The sequence below is a fragment of the Tenrec ecaudatus genome, chromosome 12 (genome assembly GCF_050624435.1).
Source record: "Tenrec ecaudatus isolate mTenEca1 chromosome 12, mTenEca1.hap1, whole genome shotgun sequence".
NCBI lineage: Eukaryota > Metazoa > Chordata > Mammalia > Afrosoricida > Tenrecidae > Tenrec > Tenrec ecaudatus.
In genome coordinates this window covers 100839099-100866582 of record NC_134541.1, presented here as the reverse complement: position 1 = coordinate 100866582, position 27484 = coordinate 100839099, and the positions used below count along the sequence as shown (strand labels likewise).

The window sequence follows — 27484 nt, the reverse complement described above, 5'->3', positions numbered from 1 at the left end:
TCGGGAAAGGTGTGCATCAAGGTTGGATCCTCTCACGGCACTTATTCAATCTGTACGCTGAGCAAATCGGAGAAGCTGGGTTACATGAAGACGGTGGCAGCAAGATTAGAGGAAGTGTATTAATAACCTGAGATATTCAGATGACACAACTTTGCTTGCTGAAAGTGATGATTTGAAGCACTTGCTGATGAAGATCAAGGACTGAAGCCTTCAGTATGGACTACAGCTCAATGTAAAGATAAGAATCCTCACAACTGGACCAATAAATAACATCATGATAAATGGAACAAAAAGGGCTGAAGTTGTCAAGGATTTCATCTTGCTTGGATCCACAATTAGTGCTCGTGGAAGCAGCAGTCAAGAGATCAGAAAATACACTGCATTAGGTAAATTGCTGAACAAACCCTCTTTGAAATGTTGAAAGCAAGGATATTACTTTGAGAACTAAAGTACACCTGGCCCAAGCCATGATATTTTCCATTGGCTCATATACATGTTAAAGTCGGACATTAATAAGGGAAACAGAAAAGTATCGATACATTTGAAATATGGTGCTGGCAAAAAGTACTGAAAGTACCATGGATTGCCAAAAGAACCAACAGATTTGTCATGGAAAAAGTATAGCCAGAATGTTCCTTGGAGGCAAGGATGACATGTTGTCAGGAGAGACTGTCCCTACAGGGGGCAACCGTGCTTGGTAAAGAGGAGGGGCAGTGACAAAGAACAAGGCCCTCGACGACATGGACTGACACAGAGGCCACAGTAGGCTCAAACACAGAACAATTCTGAGGGTGGCACAGCAGCAGGAGGCAGCACCTAACAACAAACAGTGGGGGATAATCACATCATGGGACATAATTCCCTCATAACTGCCACACAACCAAGAATCATGGCCTGACCAAACTGACACACATTTGTGAGAAACACAACTCAAAGCATGGCGCATATTATCTGAAGGCTTTGTTTAAGTAAAATGCCTCATTTAGACTAGGTTTTCAGCTGGGAGCAGTTTGCCCCTGAGGGACATTTGGCAATGTCTGGAGACATTTTTGGTTGTCACAACTGGGGGTAGAGGTAGGTTACCAGAGGCCAAGGATGCACACAAACACCCTACAACGCACCAAACAAAGAATTCATCAACAACCTGCAGTCTGCAGGTGACACAACTTTGCTTGCTGAAAGTAAGGCGATCTGAAGCACTCGCCAGCCGTCAGTATGGGTTGCAGCTCAATGTAAAGAAAACCAAAAGCCTCGCACCTAGACCAACAGACAATACCATAATGAACAGAGAAAACTGAAGCTGTTAAAGGATTTGCTGGGATCCTCAGTCAATGGCCATGGAAGCAGCAGTCAAGAAATCAACATGTTTTGCATTAAGTACATCTGCTGCACAAAACCTCTTTAAAATGTTGAAGAACAAGGTCACTCTGAGGGCTAACGTGCACCTGGCCCAAGCCATGGTATTCCAATCTCCTCATATGGATGTGAGAGTTGACCAGAGAAGAGCTGATACATTTGGATAGAGTACTGGTGGAGAACAAAGAAAATACAGAAAAAGAAACAAACCTGTCTTAGAAGAAGCATGACCAGACTACTCCTTGGAAGTGAGGATGGCAAGATTTCATTGCACGTGCTTTGTACACATTGTCGTGTCCTTCATAGAGAAGTATATCGTGCTCGGTGAGTAGAGGGGCAAGATGGACGGACACAGTGGCTGCCACAATGGCCGTAGGTGTAGGAACAACAGTGAGAACTGTGCAGCCTTGGTTCTGGTCTACAGGGGTCATTATGAGTCAGAACCGTCCGATGGCACGGAATAGTGATGATGACAAATGTCATCTTGCTGAGGTTTAAAGAAATGTCCTCGTGTAAAGGAGAAGCATGTGCTCTAGAGCAGGTGTTCTCAATCTTCCTAATGTCACGATTCTTTCACACAGTTCATGTTGTGGTGACCCCCAACCATAAATTATTTTTGTTGCCACTTCATAACTGTAATTTTGCTACTGTTATGAATCGAGCAACCCCTGTGAAAAGGTTGTTTAACTTCCAAAGGGGTTACAACCCACAATTTGAGAACCGTTGTGCTAGAAAATGTCTTGCTGTCATGCAGATTTGGACTCATGGCAAGGCCGTTGAGCATGTTCCAGTGGCTGGGATCTTGGCAGCATAGTGGGTCAGAACCCAGTTGCTAGCCAAAAGGTCGGTGGTTCAAACCTAGCAACCACTGGGAAGAAAGGCCTAGCTGTCTACTTCCCAAACACCATCACAGAAAGCCCGCTGGCAGGCGAGTGCACAGCTCTCCTTCAGCACATCAGTGCCCTGAGTAAGGGAGTGTCAGCTCTCTGCATGGGCCTCTCTTCAGCCCAGAGGGAGAGAAGTGCGCTTAACAGCTTCTGACTTTTGTTCCTCGGCCCTAATCTCTGTTCCTCAATTTCAGTTCCAACATTCTGAAAGAAGGGTTCCATTTTGAGCCAAACAATTATGACAGTAAACAGCTGGGGGGAAAGAAGGCTGTAACTTGTTTTGCTTGGGTCACAGGGGCAAAAGCTGACCTACCAACTCTGGCCTGGATGTCAGCCCAGGGTCAGGGGGAGCAGGGGGATGGAAAGGTGACAGTCTCTCAGTTGGCCCTTCAATTCCTCCTGCTGGGAGATGGGTCTCAAGACAAGCAACAGCTCACCCTGAACCTGACGTGCTGTCCAGATAAGGAGGCAGACTGGAGTGACTACATCCCACCTGGGGCGCTGTCACCCCTTGGATTGGTCAGGCAGGAAAATGTCTGTGACACAGTGGTGAGTCCCTGCAGTCCCCACAAGGCAAAGTGGGAGCTGGGATAGAATAGTCTCCATCACCTCTCAAACAGCTTGTAAACCAGGAGGGAGAGTTCACCCCAGACCTGCTCCTGCTGTCGGCGTTCTGTAACTAAATGGCCTCCATTTGCAGAAAAAGAAACAAAGATAAACCATCAGCCCTCACCAGAGAAAGACGTGGCCGTGTGGCCGTGGAGACTCTGTGGGGCAGTTCTACTCTGTCATATGGGGTCACTTTCAGTCAGAGTCCAGTTGACAGCAATGGCTTTACTCTGCTATGAGACAGCCCGCCCTTCTCTCCAAGCATGGTTGGGCAGACCTGAGCGGTGGCCCTTGTTGGCAGCCATGCAAAGACTGTCTCTACTGTGGCAGTGGCTTCATGTCCGAGGCTAGGATTTGGACTCCCTGACAAGGAGAGCGTGGACCCCATCGAGATGGCTTCCTTCTAAGCAATGCTATCTGGAACGTTTCACAAGAAAATGGTTTGGCAAGTGCATTCAGGAAGGGGGCTTGACTCCCTTGCTCTTCTGCCAGCAAGGGACTTCATCTTGCTGAGAGCCTAGCAGAATGTGACACACGGGCACGGAAAGTGACCCACAGAGGTGGGAGGGGCCTGCAGAAGGGCAGTCAGACATGCTGTTGAGGTCCCATCTCAACAGTACGCTCAGTTCCTGCTTTGAAGACATTCTTGGCAAACCAGCCACCTCACTGTTGTGTCACCCCTCTACCAAGACAAGCCTGAATGACTTCGCTGGCCTGCCCATGAGTCTACTGGGAGCCCAGTGCCGTGACCTGGAGGCGGGTCTTCAAAACAGTGCACCAAGAATGTAGGGGTGAGAACAGCGGCTGGCCTCCCTCCTACAGACAGAGAGGATGCTAGCAGTGCCTGAGAGACAATACGCTACAAGGATTAGAAAGAGCTCTGATACAGATGGTCAAGGGAGTTACTTCAAAAATGCTTTAGCTCAGGCGTCCTCAAACTACAGCCCGCGGGGCACATGCGGCCCGCCAAGGACATGAATCTGGCCCGCCAGGTGTTTTTGCCCCATTTTGTACTTCAAAATAAGATATGCGCAGTGTGCATAGGGAATTTGTTCAAAAAAAACTATAGTCCGGCCCTCCAATGGGTCTGAGGGACAGTGAACTGGCTTCCTGTTTAAAAAGTTTGAGGACCCCTGCTCTAGCTGCTTCACATCCAAAGCCTATGGTCCTTCACCCGCCAGCCTTTTCCCCTTCACTGAAGCCGAAAAGGGCAGCTGGGAGTCTCTGGGCTAACTCCCTTGATTACCAACAAGGAATCAGACAGGGAGTCATAAATCAGAGAACAGCTAATCCAGGCCTCTGGGGTCCTCATTAAGTATTTTTTTTATACACGTGACCCCTGCAAGGACAAAAGCCAAAAGTCTGGCTGAGAACTCTCGAGTCAAATCTCAGAAGGAGCTGAAAATTAGAAGGAAGTTGCTTCCCAGTCCTCTTACTATGCGGTCAAGTCCCCTCACTTCTTGCCACACTCCTTCAGGAAGGGTAAACATACCCTGTATGTTATCTGTTGATATTCCTGAACTCTTCTCCGTTTCTCTCTCTCCTTTTTAGAAGCAAAGAAAGGAAAATAAGAAGATAATCCCAGAGGGTATCCATCAAGTTTGGGCATAGGATTCTTTAAAGTTTCAACAGATAGTAAAATTTAAAGTTCATAACTAGTCCAAGGCCACACAGGTAGGCAGTGACAAGCCTGTGTTCTACCTCAGGTCTGACTCCAGAGTCTGACTCCACCTTGCTCAATCAACTGCAAACCAACATGGAAATTCAGGTTCCACAAAATTACAGCCCTTGAGACTTCAGAGGAATCTCAGGAAAACCCTAGTCCAGGCATCTGATGCCTGGCAGGTGAGTACTCTGCTCCAAGCCACATCCACTGAGTGTTTCCAGAGGTCCACCACTCAGTGTGGCTCTCGGTCCCCAGTCTGGCCCCCGCTTGTGAAGCAAGTGGAATGCATCCTTTACTCACACCTGAGGAAGGAGATGTTTAATCTGATGCCCAATCAAGACATACAAACAGCACAACTAGATATTAATACTGTTGCTTGGGAACACTGCTGATACTTGACAGGTAAATAGTATTTCTAACATGACTAGGAAAAAGAAAAGAAAAACCTGTACACAATCTTATGGCGAAAAGCAAACCCAAAAAAATATCATACCCAAACTACACAATATATTCAAGGGGCCACCAAAAATCTCGTGGAAAAACTGTCATCTTCTCATTCCATTTGCCCAAGAACTGTCTGAAACCCCCTCATATATAGCCCTCAAAATAAATTCAACCCAGAGAGTGGGTAAATTCTGAATTCACAAGTTTTTCTGTCAGGCATCTGTGCTTTTGATTCTGTTATACCCAAGTATCAGATACACTTGCAGCCAAGGATAATTTTATACCTCCAACCAAAAACCAAGCTCTCTACCATCAAGTCGATGTCAACTCATAGCAACCCTATAGGCAGAGTACAGCTGCTCCTGAGGGTTTCTGAGACCAACTCTTTACAGGATTAGAAAGTCCCATCTTTCTCCCGAGGAGCGGCTGGTGGCTTCGAACTGCTGACCTTGCAGTTAGTAGACCAACATGTAACCACTGTGCTGCCACGGTTCCTATTTTATACCGAGTCTCAATGAATTATGAGGGGGCTTTGCAAGGTTTGTGGGAAAGCTGCACTATCTTGCCAGTCATTTCCCCACAAACTTTTTGGAAGCCCCCTCATATTTTGCCACACGATTTGAGTATTTTATGGAGCTTGTTTTAGACTTGGTACTGACCTCTCAGGAGTAAGCTATCCTGACCATTTGATTTGGGTCCTGGAAACCTATCAGCAGGAGCCAGCTAAGGGGAAGCAAAGGGGATATACCAGGTTACGGAGCAAGTCTGCTGGTAGAACCTGGAAATAGTTAGCATTTGGAAAACTGAAAGAAGCAAATTTCCACTCAAAATACAGCACAGCAAAATTAAACTACAGCTGAGAAAAACAACTGCCCTAAAAAAACATGCTGTAAAACAATGAAGAAAACTGTTAGAAATTTGTAACGACATACCAGTTGCATAGATTGGGAGGTGATGCGTTCATATCTTAAGTGAACTGTGAGATGAACTGAATAATAGTTGAAAATCCCCACAAACAAAATAGGAGATGCTGTAAGTAATTCAATTCTCCTCACTCCCTTTGCTAACACCATCCCTACAAGCAGCCTCTTAGGTCTATCTACCATGTCATCTTTTAATTCCTTCAAATCAACAAGTATTGGTGGGTAGGGTAGGAGGATGAATACAATCAATCAAAAACAACCCAGTGATAACAGCGGACCCAGGAGGAGATAGGAAAGACCGGTACCTCATGGTTTGAGAGAAAATCTAGTAACTCTGATTGAGATGGGATGTAGAGAAGTGGTTTCATCACCCGGCGGACAAACTTCTCAATGTACACAGCACTCAGGGGGCCTTTGTATTCGATTGGTCCAAAACTAGTACCAAAAAAATAAACATAAAACAAAATAAAAATCACACACCATGCATTAAACCTGTGAAGGCATCATTGAAATCGTCACCACCACTAAATGAACCCAGCTTGTGTTAGGACCTGGCCTGGTGCATGGAAGGAGTTGCCTGCTTCGTTGAAGGCAGTGGCGGAGGGTAATGATGCAGCAGGTTTTGTGAGGGAGACCTAGGTGGTCAATACTCACCTCCTAGGAGTTTAACTCAACTGTAAACGAAATTCAAAAAAAGGAAAAGTTCATTCTCAAAAATAATATTTCTTTAAAGAACAACAACAAAAAGGTGGGGGGGAAGGTAGCCCTGGAACCTGACCACACGCTAAAGGATTCCAGAATCTTAATCAGGTGGTCCAACGGAGGGACAAACCTTCCTTCTAGATCCCTGCTATCAAGTTCATGCTGACTCATAGCCATCTCATAGGACTGGGTAGAGAACTTCTCTGTGAGTTTCCAAACAGTAACTCCAGGGGAATAGAAAGCCGCATCTTTCTACCTCTGTGAGGCTAGTGGTTTCCAACTGCTGACCCTGTGGTTACCAGTCCAAGGTGTTCCTTTCCTATAGCACTCTGACATAGGTAAGTTGAGCAGGTGGCCCTTAACCTACCACAAAGCTCTAAAGGAGTCCTAAGCCTCTTTAAAACTTTATTGAAACATTATATATTTATAAAAAAGGATGGGCTTCTATCCTTCCTCTCCCAAATATGCTTGGGAAACCCATAGGAATTTGATTCAGTTCATGCTAAGAAGACCACAGCCATTCAGCTACCCCTTCAAACAAATCAAACTCCTCTCATGGCTTTCTTCAATCCTGTACAATACAGATACTGCTCAAATAAAACTGGATGGTATGTGGTCGGGGTGGGTGGAGAGAGTGGGAAAACAGCCACAGCCAAACCCAGTCTTACCTCTGCACAGAAACCAACAGTGAACTTAGTGTTAGTGGCAAGGCAGTGCTATAAATGCTGATACTGGCGGTGGGGTGGGGGTGGGTGGAGAACACTCACACCAAGGGCTCAATAGAAAGTAAATGTCTAGAAAAGAACAATGGCAACATATGTACAAATATGCTTGACACAATTGACGTATGAATTATAGTAACAGCTGTAAACGCCCCAATAAAGTACCTTTAATAAAAGTGTTAAATGCTGTGACGCCAATGCTACAGAAAATGATAACACAGGTACCGAATTCACATAACGTGTGATTACGATCGACTCAGTTCTTCAGTGAGAAGATGACAGCAACTACAGGGGACAACACTGGAGACACAGTGTGGGAATTGCGCCCGATCTGATCCCACCACACCGAAGCAAAACACTAAGGACGTGGATCAGAACAGCAAGGGGAACAGAGCAACGAAGTCCCCAGGGAATACCAAGAATACACTTTGGGGCTAGGGCATGGCACCCCATCAGACTCAACCAGAAAACACTCCTAAAGGCCAACAAACAGTCCTTGAACTAACTACAAGCTTTTCTTTCTTGTTGTTGTGTTGTGTTTTTTGTCACTGGCTTCTTGTTGTTGTTTGGTTTTGCTCTGTGTTGTTTTTGTGCATGTAATTATTTCCACAGGTCTAAATAAAATAGGCTGGATAAACAATCTGGAGGAGAAAAGCACAGGACTGACAATTCCAGGGTGACATGGGAGAGGGGCGGTGGGGGTAAGGAAGTGGTGTTAACAAACCCAAAGACAAGGGAACAACAAGTGATCTAAATCAGTGGTGAGGAGGGTGTAGGAGGCCTGGTAGGGCTTGATCAAGGGCAATGTAACTGAGAGGAATTACTGAAACCCAAATGAAAGCTGAGCATGATAGTGAGACAAGAGGAAAGTAAAAAGACATAGAGGAAAGAACTAGGAGGCAAAGGGCATTTGTAGAGGTCTAAATATAGACATGTACATAAGTAAATATATTTATATATGAGGATGTGGAAATAGATCTATGTGCACATATGTATAGGTTTAGTATTAAGGTAGCACATGGACATTGGGCCTCCACTGAAGTACTCCCTCAATGCAAAAATACTTTGTTCTATTAAACTGGAATTTCATGGTGCTCACCTTCCCAACACAATCGCTGAAGACAAATGGGTGCATAAGCAAATGTGGTGAAGAAAGCTGAGGTGCCCGGCTATCTAAAGATCTAGCATCTGGGGTCTTAAAGGCTTGAAGGTAAATAAGTAGCCATCTAGCTCAGAAGCAACAAAGCCCAAATGAAAGAAGCACACCAGCCTGTGTGATCATAAGGTGTCGAAGAGATCAGGTATCAGGCATCATCAGAACAAAAAAATGGTATCATTGTGAATGAGGGGGAGTGCGGAGTGGGGACCCAAAGTCCATCCATAGGCAATTGGACATCCCCTTACGGAAGGGTCGCAGGGAGGAGATGAGCCAGTCAGGGTGCAGTGTAACAATGATGAAACATACACCTTTAAATGCTCCCCCCCCCCTCCATTACCATGATCCCAATTCTACCTTACAAATCTGGTTAGACCAGAGGATGTACACTGGTACAGATAGGAACTGGAAACAAAGGGAATCCAGGGCGGATGATGCATTCAGGACCAGTGGTGAGAGTGGTGATACTGGGAGGGTGGGGTGGAAAGGGGGTACCGATTACAAAGATCTACATATAACCTCCTCCCTGGGGGATGGACAACAGAAAAGTGGGTGAAGGGAGATGTTGGAGAGTGTAAGATATGACAAAATAATAATTTCTAAATTATCATGGGTTTATGAGGGAGGGGTAAAAATGAGGCACTGATGCCAGGGGCTTAAGTGGAGAGCAAATGTTTTGAGAATGATGAGGGCAATGAATGTACAATGTGTTTTATACAATTGATGAATGTATGGATTGTGATAAGAGTTGTATGAGCCCCTAATAAAATGATTAAAAAATAAAGATGACGGCAAAAGGATACAAGCAGGCAGAAGGTAGAAACAACACCCCACACTCATAGCAGAGAGACAGGGCAGTTTTGTCAATTCATGACTTATTACATACTAGTTACATTTCCAAATTGCCACCAAAGACCACTAATTTCTAACTTAAAGGGGGACATCAGCAAGGAGCTGTGTTCTTATTTGTTCAGAAAATGAGTCACGCCCCTCCCATGTGCACGTGCGCGCGCATACACACACACACCTCCCCCAGCACCGCATCCACTCAAGCACACTGCTTCTACAGAACTTTCTAGGTCCTGCTGACTTATTGCAAAAGTGACCGGAAGCATCCTTGTTAGGGAGTTTGCCAACACAAAGCAGTCACTGCTAGAGGACAGCCTGACCTAGGGCTGCTCGGTCCGATTCAAAACGGAGTTCAAAGGCCACTCTCTGCTTCAAACCCTTCTATCAACTTCCTTGGTGACATGAAGCAATGTTGTTTTGGGGTGCCATCAAGTAAGCTTTGACCCATAGAGGCCCTGTGCACAACAGAACAGAACGCTGCCTGGTCCTGCGCCTTCCTCACCATTGTTCCGATGCCTGAGCCCATTGAGGAAGCCACTCTGTCACTCCATCTTGTTGAGAGCCGTCCTCTTTTTTGCTGCCCCTCCACTTTACCAAACATGATGTCCTTCTGCAGGGACTGCTCTCTCCTGACAACATGTCCACAGTATGTAAGACGAACTCTTGACATCATTGCCTCTAAGGAGCACTCTGGCTGTACTTCTTCCAAGACAGATGTCTGTCCTTTTAGCAGTCTATGGTATTTTCAATATTCTTCTCCAGCACCACAACTCAAATGCATTGATTCTTCTACAGCCTTCCTTAATCAATGTCCAACTTTCACATGCATATGACGGAATGGGGAAGACCATGGCTTGGGTGAGGTGCACCTTAGTCCTCAAAGTAACATCCTTGATCTTCAATACTCTAAAGAGGTCTTGTGCAGCAGATTTACCTAATGTAATACATCTCTAGGTCTCTTGACTGCTGTTTCCATGAACACTGATTGTGAATGCAAGTTAAGACAAAACCCTTGACAACTTTAGCAATTTCACGGGGTAGCATATGAGCAAGAACAAGCCAAAAGCAAGAAAACGGGATTCCATCTTCACAAAACAGAAAAGCTCCTTCATTTCATTAAGCAGCAACTGTTAGAGAAACCACTGACGAAAACAGCAGCAGCAGCAGCAGCAGCATCAACCCACAAGCAGAGCTGGCATCCTCCCATTATGGACTCAGGGCCCACACTGGCAAGCACTGTTCTCCAAAATTACCCCAGGAATTCCGAGGCACACAAGTCAGCAATGCAGATGGAGCACAGCCCCACAGACACCTCAAACAGAAGTCTGGATTCTTTGGTGGGACATGAAATAGCTGCCTTTTAGAAAGTCCTGTCCCCTAGCATGTCTTTCTGTCTCAGGTGTCTTTACCATTGGCAGATGATGAAATGAGTATGAGCCAGCCTGAATGAACTTAAACAAATGAACCTGCAACAGGTTAGGGTGGGGCAAGGGGCACTTTGTGGTGAGGACCAACCCCAAATTGCCCCTCAATAAGATGAGAGTGCTAACTAGATATTTTTAAAATTCTTATTTGGAGTTTCATATTCTTTCAATCTTTCTACAAAAGCTAAAAAAACCCAAAAGAGTATGAAACAACACCGAAGCACCAAAATGATATTCTGCAGTCGATTCAAGGAGACCAGCACACCCACCTGGCTTGCCTTCTTGTACACAGCTAAGAGGACTATATCACTGCCAGGCATCTGTGAACTGTTTCCAAAGCCCAGAAGAAATGCAAGCAACCACATAGGGCAAGCGCCTCATCCCATTACCCCCACCAGTCTGAGGACCCGTAGTACTAGCGTACACTCCCCTCTAAAACAGAAAGGAGGGTTGAAAAAGCATTCTAAATGGCAGCAGTGGAACCTATATCTTACTGCTCCAAAAGGGGAAGAAGTCTGGAAATAGCCTTAATGACTCCCACGCAAAACTGGCACATGACAAACATACCCAGGTGAATACCAAGAGGACTATTTGGGGAGTGGGGATGGGGATGGGGATGGGGATGGGGATGGAGGAGAGTGTGGCTTTGCCCTACCACCACCACCAGGAAACTGTGTGCTATGCAACATTCTAGGTTGGACAAAGGACTGGAATGGGATGTCCACTGATACTTCACAGTCAACCTCATGGCTGTCAGTTGTCGCCAACTCACAGTCACCCTATGGGACAGGGTAGAATTGCCCCTGTGAGTTTCTGAGACTGTCACTCTGCAGGAACAGAAATCCCTGTCTTTCTCCCTTGGTGATTTCAAACTGATGACCTTGCACTTAGCAGACCAACATGTAATCACTACACCACCAGGCTCATAAGGAGTTTAGGAGGGAAATAAATAAATACATAAAGCCCATAAAAAAGCAAAGCTCTTACTAATCAAATCTTCTTTACCATTTTACCTTAATAAAATTCAAGCTCACCCAGGGAGCAAACGCAAGTCCACAGGCCCATCTCCTTCAAGTCAGCTCTTAAAACAAGCCCTAACACATCTGCTACAGGGTCTGGATGGTGCCTAGGTGCCTAGAAGTCAAACACCCACATCTCTGCAGCAGATTGAATCATGAGGTCCTCAGTGGGATAAGGCTCTGTACAACCTGCTCATTCAGGCCAAAGGCAACTGGGGGCAAAATCAATGGAAACCAAATGTTAAAGGCTTTAGGAAATTCAGAAGTGTGACTGTGGGCTGTGAGCCCACCCACACAGTGAAAGCTGGTAAAGCCAGAACTTGAGAGGCCTACCTTGCTTTTCTGCCGCCCCCCCCCCCCGGAGAGGTCTCTGTAACCACTTTTCACTTTGTTTTAGTGGGAAATGTTTGAGACTTCCTTCTCTGACAGATTTCCACTGTACTTTTTTCCAGTCTAAGAGATGGTGAGATGCCACCTGATCAAACTGCCAGGAAGCTGGATTAGGAGTTTTGTATATTCTGTGGGACATCTTTAGATTACCTAAAACATATGGCCACACAATGGAGTGTTACAGGCTACTAAGGAAAATAATGTAGGGCATATGTAACAACATGAAAGATGTCCACGATATACCAAGCAAAGGCAGCTTAGGAAGCAGTATTACTACTGTCTGATCACATGGTTTATTTTTCAAAAGGGGGTGAATATATATTATATAGTCTCAGGAGAATAGAAATCAAAATACGACTACACCCACTATCACTTCTCAATATAGCTAAATAATGGGTAAGGTAATTAAAGTATACCATGTCTGTTATAGTTAACTGAGAACCGGGTCACTGTTATTTGAAAACAGAAAATGTCCACACTGGATCACAAAATGGATGACTACATCATTACATCACTACGAATCATATTACCCATGTGCCAAACTACACAACACATAACTGCTGAACCACTGAAAATCACTGCCCACCCAAGGGGATGCAGAACCCTAACCAGCACAGCCTACATTGCTCTTGCCTCAAACCCTGGCATTTGTTACTGTCAGACAGATATTGTTAATATGCAAAACAGCCACAGGTATTTTTTGTTTACTATTGTCATAAATGTGAAAAGTCAGGTTGCAAGACTGTGAGGAGTTGGTGTACAGCTAATAAAATTAAGTTTTGTTTTCCTTCTTTTTGGCTTATCACTATTTTTTTTCTCAATTTCAAAGTGCTGACACTTTTTAACAGAAAAAAACAAATTCATTTTTAGATCAATGAAAGAGATTGGAATTAGGAACATCACTTAAAAAGTTCTTACCTCCGATGATACAGATATATGACAGGAAAATAAAAGAAGCGTTTCTGTTTTCTGCATTTCCCCTGGTTCCACCAACAGTTAACTGCCACAAACAACACCTGCATAACCACAAAAATAAAATGAAGGTTTCCAAATGTCTATGAATAACAACCACAAAGTGAGTGTGACTTAAAGATGACATTACAGAAGGAAGCTCCCCTCTCTCTCACAGAACGTGTGAACAGAACTGCTTGGGTTCCCTGGGAAAGAGGTCATGTACCAGGACTGGACTATTTTAAAACATGGCCTGAAATATGCTTAGGTTTCCAAGATGAGCAAGTGTTGCTGGACACGACTACGCTAAAACTCAGCAAGGATGTGTGTCTGATGGTCCAACTAAGCATCGAAGAATAAAATAGGAAAATACTGCCTACAATACCACAGATGTCAAAGAACCATTCTTAATAGCTATTTTTTAAACTAGTAAATTAGGTAATAAGAGTGTCAAAGATTATTAGATATTTAATTAGTGTTAAAACTATGATTTAAAATGGAGTAATAGTAAAATTATTAATTTTCTATGCTTACATATGGATGCTACAATATTTCAGAGGGCGTGTCCCTGTGTCTACAACTTATTTTGACATGTACCCAAAATAAGATGGACTATAGGTGGTTAGTGTGGGTTTAACTTCATCACCATTGGCATTTTAGACCAAATAATCCCCTGCTGTAGACACTTTTGTCAGCTCCTTTCAGGGTCTATGAGAATGGAAAGAAGAAACTTTTTTTCCTTAAATTAGGCTCACTCTACTCAAAAATAGGGTCCAATCTATGTCAACTAAGTCCACATTGAAGAAGCACATCAACCTGTTTGAGCCAAGGACTGTAAATAAAATAATCCACAGGAAAGAATGGCATTATCAGAGCTAAAGTTATGAAATCTAGATTGCAGAAGGAAATGGGTAACAGTGAAAGCCCAAACTCCGTTTGCAGGGAATCCCCTTCTGGCCATAATGATCTTGTTATCAGGGAGAGATCAATGTGAAATCGATTAAGGCAGATTTCGTTAGGTTAAAATGTTTGACATCTTATCATCTGAACTCCTTTTTGACCCATTTAAAAACAAAACGACGGGGAAAGACACATGGATTAAGCCTCCAGTGAATTCCCTCTGACCACAGGACTGCTGTACTGTAGAGTGCATTGGCAGATTATGGCAGATGCCGTGAAATGAACATTGGATCTCCCTTCCGACCCATTTTAAATCTGCTCTAGTTTTTAATATTTTCTGCTCTGTTTTGTTATTGTTGTAGTGTTTTTAATTTTGTATGTTTTCTGTATATGAAATCCAGGATAGGTAAATCTACAGAGAGAGTAACTGGTTTCTTGGGGGCATGGGGAGCCAATGAAAGCCAAAGAATGAAGAAAATGATCTAAAATTAATTGTGGTAATCATTGTCCTACAGGTTGCTAGGGGTTGGCGTCAGCTCAATGGCAGTGAATTTGGAGATTTAGAGTGATTCTACAACTCTTCTTGATATGACTGAACTACTGAATTGTATGTTATGCGGATTATGTGCGAATAAAACTATTGGGGGGGGCGGGAACCAACCTACCAGGTTTGTTACCTGTCATGGTTCAGAAGACTTTGCTTCCGAAACTGAACAGACAAATCAGCTCTCAATTTGAAAACTCTATGGACAAAGCTGAGTTCTTCTAAACAAACAAACCTTAAGAGGAAGCTTCGCTCTCCAGAGCTGCTTGAGGGGGGCACAGGGCTCAGCAGAGCAGGGTGTTGATGGATTCATAAGCTCTGAGGACACAATGTTGACTGCGCAACAATGTACTTGAGTTACATTGAACTTAGGAACCAGCTAAAAGTATAAATAAATTGCTTCCTCTTTCCTCACACAGAAAAAGGGATCTTTGTTCTGGAAATTCAGAAACCTTGGGGCTGATAGGCCAAGTAGTGACTTCTTTGATGCATCCTTGCTGCCAGTCCCACCCCCTCCACCGACAGCCTTTTTCTTCTTCTGGAGCTTCGGGAAGTATCTGCCAGTGTGGCTACCCCCAGGGGCTCTTAAACGTGGAGGTAAAGATAGGCAGGAAATAGCTAAGTCCCACAGGTCCACAACAGGAACACTCGATGCTCTAAGGCACGGAGGGTTAAGAGCAGAATTTTCACACTCCTTGGTGTTCTTTCAGAAATGTGGTGGTCATTCAGCTGTCAGCCTGGGCAGGGAGAAGAGTCCAGTCACCCTCACAGCAGAGTCATAAAGAGAGCTTCCAATGACCTTCTGGCACAGGCTGCCTGTGGCACATTCACTCTAGACTCAAATGCTTAGCAGAAATCCCAGGCTGCTTTTCACATTTCAGTGAAGTCCCAGGAGGCCACAGGACACATTGTGGGGAGGGGCTATTCTAGACGTCCTCAATGCTCAGCATGCTAACTAAGCACAGCCAAGATTCTTCTGGATCATCCCAGAGTCTGTCTCACCTTTAAATTTTATATTGTCATCGAGAATGTCCACATCAAAACATACACCAATCCAACAACAGCTCCTACATGCAAGATTCAGTAGCACTGATTACACTCTTCAAGTTGGACGGGCATCCTCGCCCAGGCCTGAGTTGTTTCTCCCCTATAACAAGTACACTTGCTGTGCCCTAAGTTTCCCGGGTGACTTTGGAGTTGCTACTGCCAATTTGAGCACCTAGAGACAATTCTTCAAAACAGTCTACTGCTCAGAGCAGACATTCTTTCTTAGCTAAGCTGAACTACTGTGGTTGTAAGAATACTTCAGGGACATTTTCAGTTTAAGGTTTAAAGATGATCTCAGGGCAATCATGTCAGGGGTTTGCTCACTCTACAAGGAAAGTCTAGATTCCATGAGAATCTGGCATTGTGTTGTTCGCCCCCCACCATACGCACATACATTTGATCAGAATTAAATATTCAGTAATGGTAGCCGGCCACCACCCACTTCTTCCAGTCCCATGGCACAGGAGGCAGATGCTCATGGAGGCAATTAGTCAATCATTCCACACCCTCCTCCTATTCTTGACTCTCCCTCTACCTCAGTTGCTCCAAGGGCCCAACCAGACTAAAAGACGCATGGCCCCCGACTCAATTCCAACTCATAGTGACCTTTTCTCTTCCCAGGCTTTTAGAACAGACACACCCAGAACTGCTTAGTGTCAAGCTGGTTCTAAGAGCAGAGTTCAGCCCAAAGGAGCTGGTAGAGAAGAGGGAAGCCTAGACAGAGAGAGGGTTATGAAGAGTCGCAGGCCCCGGTTTGCACCCTGCAGCAGCCAGAGCAGCTCGGTGCTTTCTTGGGTCCCTTAGTTCTATTTCTTCCTTTACAGAGAAGGCGTAAATCAGCAGAACTCTCTGCAGTCTTCGTAGGCAGCCTGCACCTACTGAGATCAGGCACAAGACGTTGTCTACGCTATTCTGTCTGGGCCCTTTAACGGTGTTTCAGCATCAACATAATATTCTTCTGAAATACAAAGTGTTTGGACTGAGCAAGATTAATTTTTGTTCAAATACTACACACCTCACATACTAAAATGATTGGTACTTGGTTATAAGAGCCAAAGAAAATCTGCAGCAGACAAAAGCAGTCTGACATGCTTACTGCCTGACCCTCTAGATCAGCGTGGTTCGGCTGTCAGCACACCGGGCACTTAGCTTTGACAGAACAGAAAAGGAAAGCTGGCTCTGCAGTGAGCGCAGAACCCTAACTGTACAAACAGAATCAATTCAAATGTTCCTCAAAATGTGCTGGTTGAGGTGTCGAGTGCCTTCCATTATATGAGAGGACTTCAAAAAGCTTGTGAGAAAATGGAATTTTCCCACCAGCCTTCTGAAGCCTTCTCATAGACCCTTAGGCCAATGGCCAGCAGATGTGAGAGAAGTTAAGAAGCAGCACCTCTGCTTCGGGCCGGGCCCTTTGGGTGCTTACTGAGGAATTTGGAGGCAGTAGGGGTAGAGATTATTTTCTGACCAACGTGACCAATTCTATATCGAACCGGAGTTTTTCTTCCAAGCGCTTTCAATGTCTTCCCTTCTCTCAATCTAACCTTCCTCAGGCTGAGAGCTGCCCTTACGGCGCATGCTGTGGGCCTCTGTCTTCGAAGTGGGACTGTCCAAGAGTGAGCTGGGCTCTCGTTAGCAGCAGTGTACTTTTTTTTTTTCCTCCCCCCCGAGCCCCACTTGCAGTGTGCTTTTAACCACTGCGCCACAAAGGCTCCTTGCCCTTGGATAAAAACCTGCCTGGTATCCAATCACAGGCCCTAACCCCTATTTTATATGTGGATCCAAAAGCAAGGTTCTGTGGGTCACTGGCTTTCTCTGGAAGGCAATTTCTATGCAAACTGAGGGCTGAATACTGTGTGTGCAGCTCAGGACTTCACCCAGGGCAGGTCACCATTCAGAACAGCCAGTCACTGAGAGCAATGCCTGTAGTGCTACAGCCACTGGCACAGTGTATCTTGTCGGTCTGCATCTGCTGTCCCCGCCACATCAATGAGTCTACAGAGGAACAAGCACCTGCTTGTCCAAGGACTTGCATAGAGGATGCATATATATATATGCATATATATATGCATATATATATATAAAATCATAAATTACGTTTGCTTTTCAGACCTTTGTACAAGGGAACTTCAAAGAGTTCATGAAATTCCATGTGTTCACCAGCTTTCTGAAGCCCCCTTGTGCTACCAAGAGCCTCTAGGGAGTTGACTAGGACTTTCTTTGTGCAGGGCAGTTTGGCCACCTGTGAATGTCTGTCAGGATGGGAAAGGAGGCACCAGGAAAGGCCTGTCTTATAAAGGGCAATTAAAGGTCATTGGGTTGGAAGCCAGTGCTATTGCGTCTATCACACTTACACCAGTGCAGAGGGGCAGTCATGAACATGAACTGCTTGGGCCAGCCTTGAATGCACAAAAGAGACTGAACTTGTCTGAGGATACCAGGGGCTGGATTAGGAATGAAGGAGTGCAGAGTTTCTGTTTGTGGGAAGGGGAGGTGGGGGGTGGGTGAGAAACTTCTGGAAATGGAAGGTGAAGACTGCTGCACGGCATGGTGTATGTAATCAGTGTCACTGGATTGTACCTTCAGAGGCGGCTACAATGGCAAGCTTTGTTGTATGGATTGTACTGACAATAAAATGAAACAAAAGGCCCAATCTAGTTATACTGTAGTTGTACCCTCTATCCACTTCCAAATAAGAGAGATCTTCAAGCCTGGCATTTCTCCCTCTCTCAGACTGCTGGCCCTCTGCCGAGACCCGGTCCAGCCCCACTGCCTGCACAGGATGCTTCCCCACGCACAGAGTGCTCTGGGCAAAAATCAACCCATGGGGCCCAATGTCGCCCTGGTAACTACACTCTGCCCACTGAGGGCTGAAGTCATCAGATTCAAGGCCGAATGGCAACATTACCTGGTCCGAGAGCCGACTGGCTGCTTGCTCAATTTCGGTCCTGGCGGCAATGGACTGGCCACACCAGGGGGCATAGAAGAACAGCAGCACCACCTCTGAGTCCCGGCGGATGTACTCAGCGTAGTCCAGCTGCCCCTGGAAGAGGTCAAGGACTGGCGACCTTGAGGAGAAAAAGCTGACCGGTGGCTTTGCTGGGATAATCACATCTTTCGCTCGACTACAAGAGAGCAAACATACACAGGATGACTTGGTTTATCATTTTCTAAGGCAGCAGTTCTCAACCTGGGGGTCTCGACCCTTTGGAAGTTGTCGAACAACCCTTTCACAGGGGTCACCCAATTCTTAACAGTAGCGAAATAACAGTTATGAAGTAGAAACGAAAATAATTTTATGGTTGGTGGGGTCACAAAATGAGGAACTATATTAAAGGGTCGCAGCCTTAGGAAGGTTGAGAACCACTGATGTAAGAGATAAATCATGCCTTGAAAATAACTTGAAAATATTTGGTCTCCTCATATGCAAAAGTGCAGCGGGTAGGGGGCAGAGTACAGGGAGGAGGAAATCCTTGAATAATTCTAATTCTTGATTCTGACACCATCCTCATCATCCTGCAGTCTTGCTCTCTGCCCAAACCACCGATCTCCAGAATAGGGAGCTACCGATGGCCCCCTACTGGCATAGTGGGTTATACACTCAGCTGCTAGACTATAGTTCAAAACTACCAGCCGCTCCAAGAGAGAATGTAAAAGGCTTTCTACTCCTGTAGACACTCACATGGTCAGTGCTACCCTGTCCTATAGGGTCACTATGAGTTGGCATCAACTCGATAGCAGTTTCGTTTTGATGTTTGTGAGCCGCTACTGAAGGGCTCCCCGAACATGAAGGCAAACTCCCCACCCCGACTCCCCACATCCACACACACAGCTACATCTCACAAAATGTCTATGGAACTTCACAATCTTCTCAACTTTGAGAATACCATACATCAAGTTGTTCACTGGAGCTGAGCAGGCATTTGTCCAGGGCATTGAACCAAAAGGAGTAACTAAGTAATGATAGAGACTTCTCCAGGCACAAGCTTCAGTCCAGAGGCTTACAAGGAGGAGTTTCAAGGCAACAGCCTGCTTTATCTGGAAAGCAGGCTTCTGAGACACTTGGGGTTCCCAGCAGGGAGAAGCCAGAGGAAAAGGCAAGAACTGGGGCAGGTGGACCAAAGTCAGAGAGCTGCCCCTCACTCTCCAGCCCCAACACCCAGGTCCTGGATGAGGCTGGTAGAACCCTTTACCGCTCCACCTACCTGTACTAACAACTGATTCCCCAAGAAACCAACAGAACAAATAAACAAACTCACAATCATCAAGTTGACTCTGACTCATAGAGACCCCACAGGGCAAAGTAGAACTGCCCCTGTGGGTTTCTGAAAAGCCTCATCTTTCTCCCAAGAGAAACCAACAGAGGGAATAAAAATTATCCCTCAACTCGAGAGGTCAGACAAAGACCAAGAGAGAAACAAAAATCAGATGGAGCAAAGAGGGAGGAAGTGGACTACAGCCCACTCCTATCAGCTACTGCGACTGAAGTGGAAAACTAGGTTTCCCAGTAAACTTTCACCAACATCACAATTAAAAGAAACAAAAGAAAACAAACTCCATTAAGAGGACAAGCTTTCCAGATCACAGAAGCAAGGCCCACCTTTAGATGATATGTGAAAGGAGACTGATTTTGACGAAAAGGGCAGCCAGTTGGGAAGAGATAGCCATTCCAACAGTAAGGGTACGCATGTTTGGCCAGACTCCCACCAAGAGAATGGGTAGCTCAGGTATATATTATTCCAATAAAATGCCACTCAGCAATTAAAACATTTGTTCACACTGTAACTTGACCGCTCTCAAAATAATGATAGACTGCAAGAAGTCAGACACTGAAAAAGTTCATATATACTGATGTTGATATGAAAGTCCGAAAGAGGCAAAAGTGATGTGTAGTGACCTAATCAGATCAGTGGTTGGCAATGGAGGCGGGTGTGTAGAGTGTTCCTGGGAGCAGAAAGAACTCTAGACTGGGGTAGTCGTCAACTTGAACAAGTGTGTGAATTTCACAGAATGTAAAGTATATCACAATGAAGCTGATTAGGGGGAAAAGCCTTGGCTAGGGAGTTCTACCTCCTCGGCTAAGCGTTCTCCAGCACAGGTGAGATGCCCTCACACTTTCCCTCAGCTCCCACCTGGCTGTCTTCAGAGCTCTACACCTTCTTTGACTTGCTCAGTATGACTCACGGGAAAGGACTGGGAGCCTCCCTGGTCAGCACAGTTCCCAGTGCTCTAAGTTCAAATTACTTGTTTGTTCAATGAACCACTACGCTACTTACACCTCACCTGAACACCCGTGAAAGCCTCTAAAACAGTGCTTCTCAACCTTCCTAATGCCGTGAGTGACCCTTTAACACAGTTCCTCATGTTGTGGTGACCCCCAACCATACAATTATTTTCATTGCTACTTCATAACTGATTTTGTTACTGTTAGGAAGTGGGCGACCCCTGTGAAAGGGTTGTTAGACCCCCCAAAGGGGTCTCGACCCACAGGTTGAGAACCTGTGATCTTAACCAACACAAACATTAGCATTAGGGAACATTCTGAAAGAATCCAAGTTAGTGTCTGAGGACTCGTTTCTGTGGGGGGGGGAGGGGGGGGGCGGCAATGATGCTAAGGATCATCTAATTTGTTCAAGGTTTGTTTGGGTTGAAATGAACTTGATGAACTGGTTCCTCAGAAAGCTGCAAAGTACTGTAGCCAGGAGGGTGAGGAGGAGGAGGAGCAGCAGCATAAAGGTAGGCACTGTCAGATGGTACAAGCAACAGTCTGGCAGACACTGAGAACTGATAAAAAAAAAGGAGCCCCAAGACCTCAGCTAGGTTTTTTAGCAAGAGGCAAGAAAGAGTCCCACACTTAAATGTGCATCTGGAAGCATTATGTCATCTTCCTGAATTTGAGAAGACAGTTTTAAATACGTTATTTCTCCACTTTAACAACAACAACAACAAAACGATGACCATCATAAAGAAGGGGATCTCCCATAGTCACGCTAACGGGCATTTTAAAAGCCCTGCTAACAAGGAGCTGTCCTTCTATGCAGAATACCTTCATGTCCTTGGACTCATTCACTGGTGGACTCATTCATAGGTTTACGAGCAAAGACTGTTGCGACTCAGCCACTGCACCAGAGGCACTGAGACTCAGGGAGTAAGCATGATGCCAGCTTCTCCAGAAATGTGTGCCAGGGCAGGAAGGCAAGCAAGCAGTGAAGCACGCCAGTACCGAGACTCAAAACTCACTCACCCATCGAATCAATTCCAACTCATAGAGATGCCCCCAAAGGACAGGGTAGAAATGCCTCTTGTGGGTTTCTGAGACTGTAACTCTTCACAAGAGCAGGAAGCCTGTCTTTCTCCCTCAGAGCAGCTGGAAGTTAACAGCCCAAAAGAACCGTGTCCTGCTCTGAAACAAGGTAATAAGACAGAAGAACTAGGGCAGTGGTCAGGGTGGGCTCTCTGAAGCTGACAAGATGACAGACCCACAGGGAAGTCAAGGAGACTAGGGATGGAATAGCTTAAGTCACTGCCATCAGGTAGATTCCAACTCACAGTGGCCCTATCTGACACAGAGTAGAACTGTCCTGTGGGTTTCCAAGGCTATAACTCTTTTTTTTTAAATCATTTTATTTGGGGCTCATATAACTCTTATCACAATCCACACATACATCTATTGTGTCAAGCACACTTGTACATTTGTTTCCCTCATCATTCTCAAAATATCTGCCTTCTACTTGAGCCCCTGGTATCAGCTCATTTTCCCCTCCCTCCCCACTTCCCTCCCTCACGGACCCTTGATAATTTATAAATTATTATTTTGTCATATCTTACATTGTCCAAGATGTCTCCCTTCACCCACTTTTCTATTGTCCCCAGGGAGATTATATGTAGATTCTTATAATCTGCTCCCCCTTTCTCCCCCACCTTCCCTCCACCATCCCAGTATCACCACTCCCACTATCACCACTGGTCCTGAAGGGATCATCTTCCCTGGATTCCCAGTTCCTATCTGTACCAGTGTACATCCTCTGGTCTAGCCAGATTTGTAAGGTAGAACTGGGATCATGATAGTGGGGGGGGGGGGGAAGCATTTAAGAACTAGAGGAAAGTTGTTTGTTTCATCATTGCTATCCTGCACCCTGACTGGCTCTTCTGCACCCTGACTGGCTCTTCTCCTCCCCGCAACTCTTGTGTAAGGGGAGGTCCTGTTGCCTACAGATGGGCTATGGGTTCCCACTCGCACTGTCCCTCATTCTCAATGATTTGATTTTTTTTGTTCTTTGATGCCTGATACCTGATCCCTTCGACACCTCGTGATCACACAGGCTGGTGTGCTTCTTCCATGTGGGCTTTGTTGTTTCTCAGCTAGATGGCCGCTTGTTTATCTTCAAGCCTTTAGCCAAGGCTGTAGCTCTTCATGAGAGCAGAAAGTCTCACCTTTTTCAAGCAGAGCTGCTAGGGGCTTCCAAATGAGGGCTTTGTGGTTAGCAGCCCAATGTGTAACCGACTACACAACCAGGGATACTGGGGAATACCGGTATCCTTTCAGGAGGTGCAAAATTCTGCTCTTTGGAGGAATTACTTTATTTTTAATATTCAAATTATGTGACGTGTCTGTACAGGTAGACCTCGGAGATATTGTGTGTTGGGTCCCAGCCCACCTCAGTAAAACAGAGGCGAGTCCCTCGATCTTTAGTTTGTTTCCCAGTACCTATCAGTGAGGCTGACACTAAGACTGTCTTCTGCTAAGGTTGCAGCAGCATGATGACAAAGTTTGAAACTGCAAGGATGAAAATGTCACACAGACACAAAGTGCGCCCATGCTGTTGGAAAGTGTCTACAGACTTGCCTTACACAGGGTATCCACAACTTTCCATTTGTCTTAAAAAAAACCTAAAAACCCAACATGTAGCATCTGTGAGGCATAATAAAAGGAGACATACCTGCAATACAATCTAAGGAAAAATGTAATGGCTCTGATAGCAAAACAAACATAGGATAATCATCAACTTAGTACCTTGGCTGAGCAAGGTCAGAGGAGCTCTTGAGATAGACCCTTGACCAACCCGGGGAGATCAAACAGGCCCTGCTCCATCAGAAGCACTGCGGCCAGGTCTGTCTGAGGAACGATGCCCCGCTCCAAATCTTCCTACTCCTAAGTCTCTGGCCCCCAAATCTCAAGAGTCAGCCCGATACTGAAACAGCCTGTCACAACTCCACATTGTCATACAAATTCACCTCCTACCCCTCATTCCAAAGCGACTTTCAAATTACAAGATGCAATACTGCAAAGTGAGCATATGTCTATACCTACACATACACACACACTTGATTACACACACACACTTATCCGCCCTTCTCCACATAAAGGTAAAAGGAAAGTGAACTGGCTGAAGTGATGGGGATTTCAGTCAGACTCCGCAGGCAGGATCAGTATTCCAAACGCTTTGCTCTGGAGTCCATGCCCACTCAGACCACAGGGCAAGGTAGAACCACCCCTGTGAGTATCCAATACGGTAACTATTTATGGAAGTAGAAGATCCCAGAGGCTTTCTTCCTTGGAGTAGGTGGTTTTGAACTGTTGACCTTGTGGATCGCAGCCCAACACATAACCACAACACCACCAGGTGCCAATATTAGATGCTCAGAAATGCCCACTTCCTCAATTTCAAATCAATCTTTAAAAAAAAATACTCTCTGGTTTGTATTGGCTGCTAACCACAATGCCTGCAGTTCGAAACCACCAGGTGCTGTGGAAGGAGAGAGGCTGCCTGCTCCTATAAAGACGTATAGCTTCAAAAACCTTAGATAGTTCACAATGTTTTGCAATCTTTCTTTTTTCTTTTTAAAGTAGGATTTAACCTCAGCTAAGCAACTGATGAAAAGGCTAGTTAGTTTCTCCCTTCAAAAATCAAATTTTAAATGTCTCCCCCACATCCCCCCCCCAAAAAAAAACCAGAATCCAACCCCCCTTCTAAACCTCTGTCCTTATGACAGAAAATCTAGAACTAAAATAGGGAAAGAGGTTCTGGTTATGTTACACTAACATAACAGCACGACATCATGCAAGCACAAAGCACTCCAAGGAGAAATGAATCTATTCAAAGCCTGTCAAATCTGCCAGTGGCCCAGAAATGAGGTGACAAGCCACCACTCCCGCTCACTCTCCTTGCTTACAGCAAGCTCTTGTTCTGCCAGCTGTTTCCTTCCAGAAATCCTAAAGAACTTCCATACCCACATTATTTAGTCCTGCCCTCACAAGGCGGATGCCAAGCATTATTTCTGTAGATAGACAAACTCATGAAACGGAAGCACCTGCCTGTGCAGGGGGATACCCTAACTCCCTAACCCTGCTGCCACCTCGCAATACTTCATATTCCACTCTGCAGTCCTCTGTATGCAGTGTTTTCCGTCAGGGGACCGTCTCCGACAGTTCAGGATTCCAACTCCAGCCACTACTAGTTGGGTGTAATCAGGGCTCAACTCCCTCAGCAGCCCGTGTGGAAAAACAGCACATCCAGAGTGCACCAGTAACGGTGACATTTACAAGAGACCCATTCTAGGCCCTCACTTAGGAGATCAATGCATAAATACATTTCTGCCCAGGGGACCCTGGGCGATGTCTGGAGTGCGCCGTGGCTGACATGTTGGAGGGCACCTACAACTAAGAGTAGAGGGCAGGAATGCCACTAATCACCGCACACTGCACACGACAACCTCCCCTCCCCCACCCTAAGGGCAGAATGATCGGGTGCGAAATGGCAACAGCAGCAAGGCTGAGAAACTACTCACCATATAGCACCTCACTCACACACTCATTACCATCTGACTCAGCAACCCTGTAAGGCAGGGTAGAACTGCCCTAGTTTGGAGTGGTTGTTGGTTTTGAACCGCTGGCCTTGTGGTTAGCAACCTAATGTGTAACCACTTCGCCACTAGGACTCCTCAGTAGCGTAGCAAATACTCAGTGCAGCTACTGGAAGTTGTTCTTTCTCCTCCTGATCCCCATTGCTTTGACACCTCGACAAGCCAACTCAAAACACACTGCCATCATGTCAGCTCCAACACACAGAGCCCCTACATAGGGTTTTTTAAGCTGTTAAATCTTTACCTCATCTTTCTCCTGAGCGGCTAGTAGGTTTGAACCACTGACCGTGTAGTTTGTAATCCCGTGCTTACCTGACACCACCACCAGGGCTCCTTTCTTTGACAACAGGAGCCACATACTGGTGCTTGGCCGACTCAACCAATATGTTCTGAATTGGAATCTTCCTCTGCTGATATGCCAGAGAATGGGCAAAGAGATTCATAAACTGGGACAACCAACCCCAAACCCCATTACCATCAAGCCAATTCCAACTCACAGCGTCCTGCTAGGGCAGAGTAGAACTGCCCCATCGGGTTTCCGACAATGGACATCTTCACAGAAGCAAATTGCCACACCTTTCAACGACGGAGCCATGGTCAAACCAACCTTACCAGACAGCAAGATTGCTTAACCTCTGCGCCACCAGAGTTCCTTGCAGTGACTGAAAGCACCCATGAATTGCAGATCTTCTACTTGTACTTGCTTTTCCAAGGAGGGGCTGGCGTGCCTGCCTGTTCACGGTTTGCGTCTTCTTTGCAGCTCATAGAAACACCAAGCTGGCTGAACCTCAGGGCCTTTACACTGGCCATTTCCTCTACTTTGGCCACTCTTCCCAGGTCTTGCCAAAGTGGGCCCCTTCCTCAAGTTCACTTCCTTAGGAAGACCGTCTTGCCCCACACCGACCTACTTTCTTCCCTACATGGCACTGGCCGAAGCCTTTTAGGACGACTGTTCCACCCAGTGGCATGTCCATTCCGCGAGCGGGGGGCTCTGGCAGTCTTCACGCACCCCGAGGAGCGCTGGGCACAGAGTAGGTGCTGCTGACAATTCGCTCCATGGATGAACGCCCGAATCCTCAGAGGGCATGGGGTTCCACACCGGCCGTGAAGCACAACACTGAAGGCATCAGGCGGGGGCAGAGGAACGCGGGACAGAAGTGACAGGCACAGCAAGAAGCCCTAACAAGGGAGAAGCAGCTCGGAAACCTGACCCACCGGCCCGGGGACTAAAACGGGACCGAGAGGCGCCGGGCAGCGCCCCGGAACCTGGCCATGGCTTGGCTGGCTGGCAGCTGGGGAAGTGGGGGGCCCGGCCGCACGCTGGGGGAAGTCAGCCGTCGCTCCAGGGAAGCCCCACTTCCCAGCCCGGCGACAGGGCGGAGGGGCTCCGGCCGCCTCACCTGCAGGTGAACTTGAGGGCGAGGAGCAGCGCGCAGCCGAGCGCCACGGCCCCGCAGAGCAGCTCCGGCCGCCGGCGCGCCATGAGGGAGACGCCGCGCAGCCCACGGCGGAGCCGGCCCTCCGAGGAGGCTCCGGCTGGGGCCGGGCTGAGGGAGCCGGAGCCCGCGGGGCCGCCGCCACCCTCGTCCTCGGCGTCGTCCCTGCTGCTGCTGCCGCTGCCGCCGCGGCCTCTGCATTCCGACATTACATGCTCCCCGCCGCCGGCTTTATACCGCCGCCGCTGCCTTCGCGAGGGCCCAGGGCCCGGCCCGGCCCGTCGCTCCCCAATCCCGCAGCTCGCCGCGCCCGCTAACCCCGACTCTCCACGTCAGCCCAGCCGCCGGCGCCGAGCCCGCCCCGCGCAACAGCCACGCCCCCTCCAGGGCGTCTACGCGGACTTTCACCTCCCCGCGCCCGCAGCCCCGCCTCCGGCCCAAGCCCCGCCCCCTCCAGGGCGTCTGCGCGGACTTCTTCACCTCCCCGCGCCCGCAGCCCCGCCTCCGGCCCACAGCCCCACCCTCCGCCACTGCGTCTGCGCAGGCACCGTCCCGCCCCGCGCACGCAGCCCCGCCTCCGAGCCAAGCCCCGCCCCCT

General features: G+C 46.7%; 1 protein-coding gene across 2 annotated transcripts in view; it reads right to left on the bottom strand.

Moving 5' to 3' along the window:
• Positions 1 to 27203, bottom strand: part of TXNDC11 (thioredoxin domain containing 11) — a 62127-nt gene extending 34924 nt beyond the window's left edge. The window contains exons 1-4 of one of the 2 annotated variants that reach the window (XM_075564282.1): positions 26851 to 27203; positions 18495 to 18711; positions 13066 to 13163; positions 6191 to 6320 (exon numbers count right to left, since the gene is read on the bottom strand). In XM_075564282.1, coding sequence (XP_075420397.1) covers positions 6191 to 6320; positions 13066 to 13163; positions 18495 to 18711; positions 26851 to 27095 — 690 coding nt within the window. In that variant the 5' untranslated portion in view covers positions 27096 to 27203. Of the gene's footprint in view, positions 1 to 6190; positions 6321 to 13065; positions 13164 to 18494; positions 18712 to 26850 lie in introns of those variants that run through there. The other variant, XM_075564283.1, reaches the window with a different exon arrangement.
• Between the last annotated feature and the right edge of the window lie 281 nt (positions 27204 to 27484).